This window comes from Cercospora kikuchii, assembly GCF_019650295.1.
Source record: "Cercospora kikuchii DNA, contig_00009, whole genome shotgun sequence".
NCBI classification, from domain to species: domain Eukaryota; kingdom Fungi; phylum Ascomycota; class Dothideomycetes; order Mycosphaerellales; family Mycosphaerellaceae; genus Cercospora; species Cercospora kikuchii.
The window spans coordinates 1,665,939-1,678,729 of record NW_025408590.1 but is presented as its reverse complement, the minus strand read 5'-3'; the positions used below and the strand labels follow the sequence as shown (position 1 = coordinate 1,678,729).

The 12,791-nt window shown below is 53.8% G+C and overlaps 5 protein-coding genes across 5 annotated transcripts; 2 read left to right on the top strand and 3 right to left on the bottom strand.

Moving 5' to 3' along the window:
- Positions 1-323: 323 nt before the first annotated feature.
- On the bottom strand, positions 324-998 carry CKM354_001277200 (phosphoribosylglycinamide formyltransferase; the record flags this gene model as incomplete). The annotated part of the gene is made up of 1 exon (XM_044808297.1): positions 324-998. One exon carries the CDS (start codon positions 996-998, stop codon positions 324-326), a length of 675 nt encoding a protein of 224 aa, XP_044664232.1.
- A 384-nt stretch (positions 999-1,382) lies between these two features.
- On the top strand, positions 1,383-1,878 carry CKM354_001277100 (uncharacterized protein; the record flags this gene model as incomplete). Its single annotated transcript, XM_044808296.1, has 3 exons — positions 1,383-1,468; positions 1,527-1,627; positions 1,712-1,878. The coding sequence occupies 3 exons, from the start codon at positions 1,383-1,385 to the stop codon at positions 1,876-1,878; spliced, it is 354 nt and encodes a 117-aa protein (XP_044664231.1).
- A 2,106-nt stretch (positions 1,879-3,984) lies between these two features.
- On the top strand, positions 3,985-5,750 carry CKM354_001277000 (uncharacterized protein; the record flags this gene model as incomplete). The annotated part of the gene is made up of 2 exons (XM_044808295.1): positions 3,985-4,879; positions 4,933-5,750. The coding sequence occupies 2 exons, from the start codon at positions 3,985-3,987 to the stop codon at positions 5,748-5,750; spliced, it is 1,713 nt and encodes a 570-aa protein (XP_044664230.1).
- Positions 5,751-6,017: 267 nt separating this feature from the next.
- Positions 6,018-7,780, bottom strand: CKM354_001276900 (uncharacterized protein; the record flags this gene model as incomplete). Its single annotated transcript, XM_044808294.1, has 2 exons — positions 6,018-7,428; positions 7,515-7,780. 2 exons carry the CDS (start codon positions 7,778-7,780, stop codon positions 6,018-6,020), a joined length of 1,677 nt encoding a protein of 558 aa, XP_044664229.1.
- Positions 7,781-8,936: 1,156 nt separating this feature from the next.
- CKM354_001276800 (uncharacterized protein) lies at positions 8,937-11,714 on the bottom strand (the record flags this gene model as incomplete). The annotated part of the gene is made up of 1 exon (XM_044808293.1): positions 8,937-11,714. The coding sequence occupies one exon, from the start codon at positions 11,712-11,714 to the stop codon at positions 8,937-8,939; it is 2,778 nt and encodes a 925-aa protein (XP_044664228.1).
- Between the last annotated feature and the right edge of the window lie 1,077 nt (positions 11,715-12,791).

Genomic DNA, 12,791 nt, shown 5'->3' with positions numbered 1-12,791 from the left:
TAGACTTTGTGGGCTATTCAGACTCAAGTTTCGACGACTCGGGGTAGCCCCTCTTGATCTCTGGAAAATTTTTGTCGAACGCCGTAGTTTCCCGTTCGGCATCGTGTCGTATTTCGTAGACATGGTGCCATCAGCTACCGGAGCCGCACGCTCCCAGAGCCATGTTCGCCAATGGAGACGGCATGCCGAATCGTGGGATTCCCAGAAATCCCCCTCGTCTCCAGATAGCGCATGGCTGCCACTCAAAACACTGAGGTCACACTCCAGAATTACACCCTTTCCTCTCATCTTCCTCAGGCCTCGAGGGCCTCCAGGAAGCCAAATCATAGCCCATCTTGCTTCTTCCGCAACCCCTCCACAACCCTCCTCGCCCCCTCAACAATAATCCCATGCTCCTTCTCCCTCACCCGTCCAACCAAATCCTCCACCTTCTCACACCCCTTCATATCAACCTCTTCCCACACAATCGGCTCCCCCAAATCCACTTCTCTTATCACATAATGCACCATCACTCCGGTCTTCTCCCTCTTTTTCTGTTGAAATTCCTCCCAAGCCCGCTCAATACACCCCGCCCCAACTAGATCCCCCGGCAAAGAAGGATGGAGATTTATGATTGGGATGTTCTGCGCTGCAATCGGGTCGAGGAATGAGGGGGTTAAGATGCGCATAAACCCCGCGCAAACGATCATTTGAGGTTCATCTTTTAGGACCTCTTCAGCGAGTGCCGCGTCGTATTTTTGACGAGCTTCGCTGCATGTTGGATCGGAGGGGTTGTCTGGGTAGGCTTTTTTGTAGGGAAGCCAGGGGAAATATGTGGAGGGGATGTTGGCATTTTCGGCTCGTGTGAGGCCGTAGGCGGATTTGCGGTCGGAGAGCACACGGATGATTTGGGTGTTGGGGAGGGTTGGTGGGGTGGAGGTCGAGGCGTCGATGAGGGCTTGGAGGTTTGTGCCGGAGCCGGAGATGAGGACTGTGAGACGTGTCGGTGCGGACGCCATGGTGGTGGTGAGGATTGTGTTTTGTTGGACAGAGTGAGATCGTATGGGTCAATGTCTTGAGCTCAGGTATAGCCTTTCGTCACAACCTCAATCTCTCCAAAATTTTGACGCGACTGCCCCGCGATCGATTCGTCGGCAGTTGAAGCTCAAACGCCGACAGTAGGCCAAAGCTTCGTTGTCTTGGCGATCAGATTGGGTTCGGAGCTAGCCCAGGTCAATGACGATGCCATGATGACCTATTGATGTCTGCCCTTTGTTGAGCGGATGACATTGGACAGTACTTCGATACATTGTGTGAAGAAGATCAGACTTTTGCTTTTGTCTTCTACAAATCTCGAAAGATAACGCAGCCAAGAGCTATCTACTCATCAATAAACAATCGCCATGTCGAAGTTCCTCACCGGCCCCAACATCATCGCCGGAGCTGGCCTCACGGGCGCCATCGTCTACTTTGCTACGAGAGAGAACATGTCCGCGGCCACCATCTGCTCTCAATGCATGAGTAAGCTTTGCTAACGTACAGTCCAGGTTTGAGACGCATGGAACACAAAACATTGCCAACGCATACTCTCGAGCTGGAGGATCCAAGACACACGCTCCAGGCATAGCAACCAAGCTAGGTGAGCAAAGTACGTCGAACACGGAACCTATGCTCCGCTCGACACAGCGAGTTTACATTCTTCGAATCTGGACTGCGTGCTAAGACTGCGTAGGTGACGCGGAAGACACGCGATCAAGGCAGGAGAACCCCAAAGGCGTCGACACCGAGTACTTCAAGGAGAACCACGCGTCACAAAAGTCGGACGCGCATAAGGGAGGTGGTGCTCCGTTCGGCAAGAAGCTGAATGAGGCTGCCTATGGCCATGAGGGTGGTAAATAAGCGGATCTTCGATTGCCTTGTGTTCTGAGCGGAATCGCATTGCAGGCCGGTCGGCGTTCGAGGTACAAGGCCACCAAAAAGAGACAGATGCATAATCAACAGCCAGAGAAATGCCAGATTCGATGATCCAGGCGGCATTTCCGGTTCCTGAATTTCTTGATAGCTCCTTTGCGAGCCAACTGACACGATCAATAGACAGCATTTCTTTCGAACTCGGCCAGCTCCGACCCTTCGCCGCCGCCTTCTGCAACACAACGATCTTCTGTATCGTCGCTAGATTCTGAAGAGATCTCCCGAACGAACAGAGGACCCGAGCAGAATACTGCATCCCATCGAAGTCGACCTCCGTCTCCTCACGATCAACGCGAGCGCATTCTGTACGTCCGCTTCTCGATCCACCTCCTCAACTTCCCGATTGCGCCGCCTCTCTGTCCCTGCCCACAAGCCGGGCTCCAGATATGCTGAAACATGCTACTGAGCAATGGAAACGCCTCTTCGCATCTCGGACATTTGAACGGCTGTGCCGAGACCTCACGATATCCAGTATCACCTGCCAACAACTCGTTGCGGTACTCCTTGCTCAGATACTTCTTCCACTGGAAGCACTGCGCTGCCAGGCGGTTGAGGAAGGAAAGGTTCACTCCAGATTCGCATATGCCGGATTCGAGGTGGACGACCATGCCGAAGAACGTGGTGAAATACCGTGGACAGCACAGGCAGCGGACAGTCAATGGTAGGTGGGTGAGCTTGTGCTGAGGATGGGAGAGACATGGTCAGCATACCATTCCATGATCATTGCTGGTGTGGGTCTGGGCATGCTCACATGCTCAAGCTCGTTCCTGTCTGCGAAATGGCGTGGGCAATCGTGGCAGGCGAGATGTCCGCCCATCTTTGCTGCTGGTCTCGTGCGCGTGTGCTAGACCGCAGTCTCTGGTGTCGCTTCCATGTGCCTGTTAAACCACCACCAGTCCTGTTTGCCTCGGAAGAGATTTGGGAATTATTGAGAAAGGAGATGGGAGGTACTTGCAAACAGCGTTCAGCACCGCCTATAGCGCACGCGGTTCACCTTGAACAAACAACTCCCGGATGGTCGCATGTTTGAAGAGGAGCGATGCGCAAATCACGGAATTCATACGGAGCATGATCCCAGCTATAGGGCCCGTCCGAACCAGGTTGGAATGCAGTTTGCCGGCGTCTGCGGCGGCCACAAAAGTAACCGCATTGTCAGTACAGGGGGCGGCAGCGTGCTCTCTCGCCCGTCTTGCAGCATGTATGAGAAGGAGGTGTGAAGGGAGCAGTTGAGGTCTTGCTGGAATCCCGTGCCAGATGATGAAACCAGAGCGATCATCGAGTGTGGTTTCCTTTTGCCGCTACGTAGGGTACACCGCGGGTCAGAGCGTCGCCAAGACCATGTAGACTTTGTGTGTCCTGGTCAGCGTTTGCAACGGCTCTGGAGCTGTTCGTCATGTTCTCTGACCATCCTGTCTGAGTGCATGGTTGTTTGTCACATCGTGCAGACACGGAGTCTCGTCCGACTGCCAGAGAGGCTTGTTCTACACAAGCTGGGGAAGCTGCAGTCAAACGCGGAGGCAGGCAGGCGATCACAACTTCCGCCGTTCTTGCCCAGACCAGCGACGTGCACAACGCCACCTCATCCAGCCTTTGCGACTTTCACATGGAGGCCACTAATCTGAAGAAGAGAAACATCGAGGTTCACCAAGCGCAAGCCAATTTCAACGCATGGAGGTTCGCCAATTGAAGACAGTTTTGACATGACAGCTTGGCATCAATCTCACTGCAGAAGGCGCTGATTGGCAGCCTCGGACGCTGGACTTCTCCGCATCTTCACATGTTCGGTAGGCGTCTGAGAGGGTGGTCCAGGCTTGGCTTTCAGCCTCTCATCCTGTGCGCAAGCGATCTTGTCCAGAAGCAGACCTCTGCGAATGGGGCACACTACGCGCCACAAAAGTCTCCAGGAACGCGATTCCTCGGTAGTCCGACTTCTCTTGTAGCAATCGTGAACGCGCTCTTTCTCTCTCCTGTCCACTGACTGTAAGTCACCGACCTTTTCAGTATTGCCCATGCCCTTGCGGACGCGGTTTAGCGATGCTTGCGCCCACGTCTCGGAGGCAGACAATCTGTAGTCTGCCCAGGCTAGGCTTAGCAACACTTTTCAGTCTGCTGCTGATTTGGTATACTACACGGGGAGGAGATGGCTCTGCCTGGCGGAAGCTAGGAAACCAGGCACAACAGCACTTTGGGGACCCGGCATGGAAAGATCAGAAGCTCCCACCTGGAGCGACAATTGAGCATGGAGGCGAAGCAGTGCCAGCAGCGCAGTCTGCGATCGAGAAAATCGAGAACAGCGATGACGAAAACGAGCAGACTCCAACGAGCAGCGAGACAACCTTGGAAGACAGCATACCCGAGCATGCTGCGTCTGAGGTGACATTCGACGAACCACACGCGATCCGCGAAGATGCGCACAAATTCTCTCATGCCGACGAGTTTCTTCCACACTTTCAGGATGTGTTGAAACTTCCTGGTGTTGATTTCGAGACTTGCAAATCGACATGTACGTGGCCCGATCTGAAAAAGGTCAACTTCCAATTTCCTGGCGAAGGCGAGGGATGGGGAGGAGTGAACCTTTCATGGACCAAGACTCCTTACCCACAAGCACATCTCGACTCAGAGAGAGCCAGATGGCAGTCTCACGTACAGACCGGGTTCATGCCGTGGAGCGAGCACTCGCATCGCTTCAAGGGTCGTGGAATAGTGATCGTGGGTGGAAAGAGCATCAAGAAAATCGTGGTCGTTTTGAGGAAACTCTTTCTCCTGCGATCGCAGTTACCTGTTGAGATCCATTATTGGGGATACGAGATGACGGACGAGAAGAAGAAGACATTGACTGATCTGATGCCAACCATCACCTTCAATGATCTATCAGGCGAGCACAACATATTCAAATCGTCTTATGTTGCGGTTCCCGGGAAGACTAATTGTGAGTGTCCTGGTTTCTTCCAAAACTCCTTCTGCTAACATGCCGCCACTCAGATCAGCTCAAAACCGCCGCCATGATCAATACCCGCTTCGCCGAACCACTCCTCCTCGATTCTGATAATATTCCCATCCTCGCTCCAGAGTTGCTCTGGAACTCTACCGAGTACCTTGAATACGGCACCATCTTCTGGCCCGACATCGCTCGAACTCGTCCCGACAATCCCATCTGGTCCATTACCAACACGGAATGTCGCATGAACGAATACGAGCAAGAGTCCGGGCAACTCCTCGTCGACAAACGCAAATTCTGGTATCACCTTCAACTCTCAGCATGGATGAATGCGCCTTCAGTCGACGAAAAGGGAGAATTTGAAGCCGAATCTCCCTACTTCAGCATTCTTCTCGGCGACAAAGACACTTTCCGCTTCGCGTGGCATGCCCTGAAAACGAAATATGGAAAGCCTTCGAAGTTTCTCACTAGTGTTGGAACAGTTGCTGGACCGGAGAAATTCTACTGCGGGCATTCATTTCTGCAGTATCATCCTGACGGCCGCCCGATGTTCATGCACGGTGGAGCACTCAAGACGATGGCAAAAGAGGTGATGAAATGGCACCGCGAAGAAAATGGAGGAGTATATCAAGTTTACAAGAAGAGTGATTTTGAAGAACAGCATGAAAAGGTGGTGAATGTAAGAATCGGATTTGATGGGAGGCAATATGATTTTCCGGGGAAAGAGACAATGGATGAGGGACATGTAACGTTTTGTACGTTGTTGGATGATATTGAGCCTAGGCCGTTGGAGGAGCTGGTGCCTGGTTTTGAGCAGGATTTTGATTACGTTGGAGGCTACTGGCCGCTGGAGGAGGGGTGAGGGAGGACTGAGGAGGAAAGTATATGATTTGATGAATTGAACATAATAATGACAAGCATGAAAATCTGTGCATAGAGTTGGTGGCTCTGGTCATCCCCTGGACACCCACCACAAGTCGCGAGTTATGATCAATGTGCATCTGGCGAAAGGCTGCTAACGTGGATCACGGGCACAAGAGCAGAGACAAGACCGCAGAGCTCCTTCTCAGCATCTTACAGGTACGAAGCCAATTCTCATGCTAGGCTAACAAAGCAGTCTTCCAGCACCTCAACCTCGCTTTACCTTCTTATAAACCACAACATTCGTCCCATCATCCAACCTCTCCCTCTCCGGAACCAAATCATACCTCCCAACAGCGGGCAAAACTTTCCTCCACGTAGCCCACCACATTGCGCCCGTGACCAGAACCGCAATCCCCACCACACTGGAAAGCCAATACGGCAAACTCGTATCCCCCTTCCCTCCAGGCGGTCTCAAAAACGGCGCCACCATTTGAAAAATCTGCGCCGCCATATAAAATGCTGCAACGGGCCACCAACATCGAAATGGCCTCAGCACCTCCGGGTTCTTATACCTCAACCAAAAGAACCCCACCACGACGAAGAAATTTATCACCGAACCGGGATAGCCTTCCAGATCTAAGATGAAATTATATGCATCGCCGAAGGGGATTGCAACAATGACGATAAAGCTGGGGATCCAATGAAGAAAGAGTCCGGCAGAAGGTGATCCGAAAGGCCAATTACTCGCCCAGAATTTCGGCCAAGGCAGGACACCCTCTTTCGCTAATTCTTGATTCACGCGTGCTTGAGCGAAAGTCACAGTCATGACGTTTCCGAATGCTGAGAGGGCGATTAAGACGGAAATGGCCTGTTGTCCTTGATGCCCGAAAACTTTGTTCATGAACAGTGCTGCGACGGTCGTACCTGATTTCGCAACTTCGGAGGGTGTAGCGGCGGAGAAATAGGCTACGTTGGCGAGGAGGTAGAATGTTCCGCAGATTCCTAGACCGAGTGGACCGGCGATTTTGAGCGTTCGAACGGGATTCCGAACCTCATTAAGAACGTACGCGGCGTTTGTGTATCCCGCGAAACTGTTTAGAACTTTGAAAAGGGAATTAGACCATTGATATCCCGAAGAAGAGGTCCCAGCGAAAGAATTTTGGAAACTGGCTCGAGGATTCTGGATATGGGTTCCGCCGCCTAGGACTACGAAACCGGTGATGACGATGAAGAGGAGGACGAGGACTTTGATGATTCCGATGGCGTTCATGAAGCGAAGACCGAAGTTGGGGATGAAGGCGTGGAGGCTGCAGATGAAGGTGATGATGAGGATTGCGACGCCGCGTTTTTCCCATTCCGAGGCGAGTTTGTCGGCGGCTTTGTAGATGTATTCTACGGCAATCACACATCCGCTAGCAGTGAATCCCAAGAGCACAATCTGGAAAGCGAAGACTGTTGTGGCGAATAATTTTGGTCGTCGATATGCTGCTTCCAGATAGACTTTTTCGCCGCCAGATCGAGGGATCATGCAGCCTAATTCCAGCCAGATAAAGAGTCCTGCGAAAGCGATTCCCAGACCTAGGAGCCAGAGCATCATGGCTGCTCCGACAGATCCGACGCCTTTGGTGATGCTCGAGGGAGTGGAGAAGATGCCGGTGCCGATGATGCGGCCGATGCTGAGGGGAGAAGAGTGAGTGTCAGTATGGGTGGAAGGATATGTTGCGACCGTCACCTTGGACAGTAGGGTGAGGGCGGAACTCACATCAAAAACGTCGTAGAGAATAATCCCAAATGTCTTCCCATTCCTCCAGCTTCTGCTTCTCCAGGCGGTAGTTCTCCAACCTTGGGTTGTTGCAGATAATCGGGCTCATTGGGTCCGAGATCACTGTTCTCTGATGTCGACCGCTGTTGTTGAACATGGGAATGCTTCTCATCTTCTGTTCCGACTGTCGATACTGTCGCTCCATTGGCTTGCCCATTTTGTTCGCGATCCCGCCGCCACAAAGACGACACCGTGAAACCCGCCATGTCCTGTCAAATCCAGATCCAGATCCAGCTCAGGCGCAGCAATGGGACAGGAAGACTATAGGAAGAGACTCGCAAACATAAAACCACCCGGTCAGTATATCACTGTGAAGTCTTCAAATCACACCATCTCTCCGACCCTCCCAAAAAGGTGGCACAACCACCTCCCAACCCGACGATCAGCACGCCGCATTTCCGAACAACGACACAGCGTACGCACGCAGCTGCAGCCCTCTCAGGAAGCGCACCCTTGTCTGCACCTCAACAAGCTCCAGCATCCCATGTCGAACCTGCTAGCTAAGCCTCTCAGCCTAAAAGCTTAGCACAGCTTCAACGGCGAGACAGTGCAAACCAATCTCTCACTTCCCGTCGTTCTGATTCGCTATACTCCAATCCGATGGTACGTAACGTGCGTGCTTGCGTGTGTCTGTCCTATCGCGTGGTATGCAATGCCAATTGCGTGCTTGGACTAGGATCGGTGAAATCTGGCGCTGGGGCGATTGGCCGAGAGAACTCATTGGTTACGATGCACCGAAGCTTGCACAAGCTGTCGATTTTGGGGGAGACTCGAAAGAGTGCTGTCTTCTTCACGGAACGTACGGCAAGTGATCGTGCGCTGTGGAAAGAGGTATTGTATTGTCGATCTTGATCCCGTTACTTGCCGCCATCACTGAGAGTGAAGGGCACCCGAGAGAAAACATTGTTTCTTACAGCTATCTAAGCTGCGATACTGACGAAACATGACAGCATTGGCCCACCTTCTGCCGTCGCTCCCTTCGAAATGTATAATGTGTGACAGACGTCCAAGCGTACCATTCACATTTTCCATGTTCATCTCATCTCATCTCATATACTCGTATCCGTATCTCATCTCATCTTGCCCTGTCACGGGCATCCTCAGTGCAAACGCCATTCGCTATGCATTCACATATTCACAGAGAAAGCAGCGAAGTAGCGCTCATCTCAATCTTTTTCGCTAAACGCTGGCAGCACACGATGCTCATCATTCTTTCCGCGGGGTGCTGCCACCTCCACCACCACTCCCACCAGCACCAAAGTACGTTCTCGAAATATCATCCAGTTTCTCGGACACCGACCTCTTCATTGACGCCAACGGGGGCTTCACCGGCGAAGCAGACGAAGTCGGGTCCCCTGATTGTCAGTACTTAGATTTGCGTCCGCTGTTTCGCGAGGCCGTCTTCTCTCTTCGCGATCGCTCCTGCTGCTCTTCGAACACGCTCTCGTCCTCTTCGGGAACAGCTTCTGGTGCCGGAGTCCGTTTGCGATCACGGTGGCGTCGCATGCGATTGCTGCTGATTTGCGAAGCACTGTCGTCTGGTGCCAGACTCTCCATATCGTCCAGCCCATCATCGTCGCCTTCTTCGATGTCAGTGATGCCGCTGGCGGGAGTGTCCAGTCGCACGCCGATCGGGTCGATACCGCTGCCACGCCGGGTCTGAGCCTGGGCTGCGAGACCTGCCGAACGCTCCCTAAGCATCTGTCGCACGAGCTCAGCACGTCCATGCAAGATCTCGAATGCATCCTCCAGGCGCTCCATGTCCATGAAAAGGTTGCGCTCGAGTTCTGCTGCAACTGCAATCTCGGTATCCTCATCGAGCTGCACTGGAGCAGGCGCCGCAACGCCCATCCCAGGTCCGGGGGTCGGTCCACGAGTTGGAAACATAGACGGTGCCTCGCCTTCAAACGGAGTCGGGCCACGTGATGGCACAGCGCTGAAGCCACTGAAAGGTGTTCCGTTCCGGGAGAATGGCGTATGATTCTGGTTCCTTGAGGGTCCTCTGGAAGCCGCTGGCGATGCATATGCTGAGGCTGAAGGTGGAAAGCCAGCTTCGGCGCCAGACCAAAGGAAGCCATCGAATCTGCCAGATGTGAGGATGTCCCATTCTGCTTCGTTCACTTCGGCCAGAGTGGCGAGCATGCTGTGGAGAGTAGGATTGTTGAGTAGATACATCGCAGCTTCACAGTCTCGTGGCGGTCGGTCCAAGCGGTAGAGTCTCTGCAGAGCTTTCTTAGCCCTTCGCAGAGCAGTAGAGGAGGTCGTCGGTCGTTCTGCAGGTGTCGGCGCTCTGGACGATGCAATGCTACTTTGACCATGCATGAGTGCAATGAATAAGTTGCGCTGATATTGGTTCAGTTTGGTCATCATGGCGAACATGAGAGTGTCCTCATCTGCCTCTTCAGGAGGGCTGCAGGGGTACTCGGGTTGTTGTGAAAGCCAACTCTGCACTGCGCGTTTCGTCTTCTGATTCTGTCGAATGTAGTGGTCTTTGTATTCTTCGGGAACGTCGATGTCCAATTTCTGCATAGGCGCTTGGGTGGCACCCGAAATGCCAAGACCGCTGTCGTCGGGTTCGATCGAGAAGGGTGGCCATTGCGGAAGTTCTCGTCGACCTGCAACGAATTCCAGGATCTCACCCCAGCTGATACCAGTATCCTCCTCGTCGGACAGAGTGGGCTGTGGGGTTGTTTTACACACGACACAGTCACATCGCTGTGAGGAGATGTCCCGAGCAAAGACCTGCGAGAGCTTGTCCAGCAATCTTCTCGCAACGGACTTGTATCCGGTAGCTACTGCAACCGAGCCGTTTCCTTGCAAGACGTGCAAGTAATCGTCCAATCGCTTATGAAGCGAGTTGAACACTTTAGCATACTCTTCCAGGGGCGCAGTCTGACCAAGTGCTGGTGATTGGTACACGCTAAAAGGTTGTACAGGGGATCCGGTCTGTATTAATCTGCGAGGAACGGGTGTGGGCAGGCCGCCGTTCTTCAACAAGTAATCCACGCGCGGGGCTTCTCTCGGACCTGCCACCGGAGGCGGGGGAGGTGGAGGCGGAGGTGGCATTTGCTTCGCAGTCATTGGTGTTGGAAACGACCTGCCGTGGTGCGAATTTGCAGCACCAACGTCAATGATGGGAGTTGCTCGTGCGGCATATTCTTGAACAGGAGTCTTCGGCTGTGAATCAGTCACAGAATGTGAGTTGTAGTCTTGCGTGTTCACGACATGAACGGGTCTCCTGCTCTGTCTGCTGGGCTTCCGATCAGGTGCAATCGACGTTGCGTCCGAGTCCGTGGTCTCTTCGGTCAGTGTAGATCGATCGCGTGATGTTGTCGACTCAGTCCTTCTGTAACTGCTGACCGGTGTTGACTTGCGCTCTTCGTCCGGGAACGTCCCTGGCATGCTCGAAATTTCCGAACCAAACCGTGCCTCTTTCCGCAAACTCGTGCCCGACTTTGCATTCTTGACACCATTCATGCCGCTCGCACGAAGTCCTCCATCTGAGCTCTTTCTCGGGCTGTCAGTTTTGAGCTTGACATCCTCCACGCTCGATCTCTTACTCCTCCCACTGCTTGACCTCCTTGGCTCTGGCTCGTCAGCGGTGAGTGGTGGACTAGGCGGGGCGCGTGTTGGTGGTGCGGGGGTCGATTTCTTCCGCCGTCCCTCGTTACTGCCCAGATCTGTGGCATCAGGAGTGATGGGATCTGCCTTTGTCTTGCTCCCATCGTCTCTGCCCACCGCTTCTCTGCTGTGGGCTTTGCTGAAGGTCGGATATGAGCTCGGCGCTTCACCGCTGATTGAGCGACGCTCCATTTCTGGCACGGCCATGGAAGCAGTCTTCTTTCGGATGCTGCTGGCGTCGCTCCTCTCTGAGGTTGTCGGATCTCGCTCCCGGTCGGTAGACTTTCGCGTGGAGGAATGGAGCGGGAGCTTGGTAGCGGAGGAGGATTTGTGCGATGATCGGGAAGTCTTGTCGCGCGAGTCCCGCTCGTCGGTGGAGTGGTGCTTGCGACGATGCCTCTTCCGCTCGCCCTCCTGGGAAGAGGACATGTCGGTAGGCGGAGGAGGGGGGGAGGAGGTATCGTCGGCGTGGTTGGCGAGAGCGGGATCGTGTCGGTCGGGCCACCTCAGTTCGGGCATGGCATGAGGCGCTTAGAGGAGCTGTGTGCTGGGCCAATGAGAAGGCCGGTCGCGAAGGGCAGCTGGGAATCTGCCGACGTTGTTGCTGCAGCGCGGTGTGCAGTGGGAGTGGATATGTGGTGCGTCGCTCCTAGCGAGCATTTCTGTTGTTCGTGTGACGTGTCGTCGCGGCGGAGCGGCCTGAAGAGTGGCCTCGTCTTGCTGGCTGCTGATGGAGTTATCGAGTTGGCACCAGATCCACCCAGCCACCCCCCATCATCCACCCGCCGCCGCCATCATCACCGCCAGAGCACGGCCGCGCACACGACTCGCGCTTCCTCATTCACCGCAGCGCCAGCAGGTGGAGACTCTGGGAATGAGCGGAGAAAGGTGATGGAAGACGTTCAGCATGAAAGCCCAATACGAAAGCAGGGGCCGCGACGTTAGTGGCGTAATACCGGCACACCATCGCCATCGCTCCGCCGTCTATACCATCTTACATGATCATCCGAGCTATGCTGCATTGCCACAGGCATAGTGCGCTGGCAGAGGAGCACACAAATCGTGTTGCTGCCGTTGATCGGATGGTATAAGCGGACACCTCATCAAGACGGCATTTCATGCTCCCGAGCTGCGGGCAGCAATACGGAAGGAAATAACGCTCACTTTGTGATCTCTCTTGCGAACTGGATTCCGCAAGTGCGTCGCTGGTCGACACAGAGCGCCTAATTTACGCTGCGTGAGGCGGAGACAACACTGGAAATGCATGTGAAATTGGACTAGGTTGCTATGCACTCAGAAATGAGTTGCTCATGGACGCCAACAATGGCAAACCCGACCAGTTGCAACTGGAAAACGGAAATGCGGAGGCATAGACACTTTACCATCTCTCTCGCGAACTTGAATCCGCAGCTTTCTCGGTATGTCAAAACGGAGCGCCTTGACTACGCTGCATAAGACGGAGACACGAGGACCTAAGGGCACGCAGTTCCAATCCTGGTTTCTATTTTGCTTTCCGGCAGTAGGCTCCCTCCTTTCTGCAGCAAGACAGGATACGCCGACTCCCACGTGGTCTCGTTCCCACAAGCTTTGTCAGGT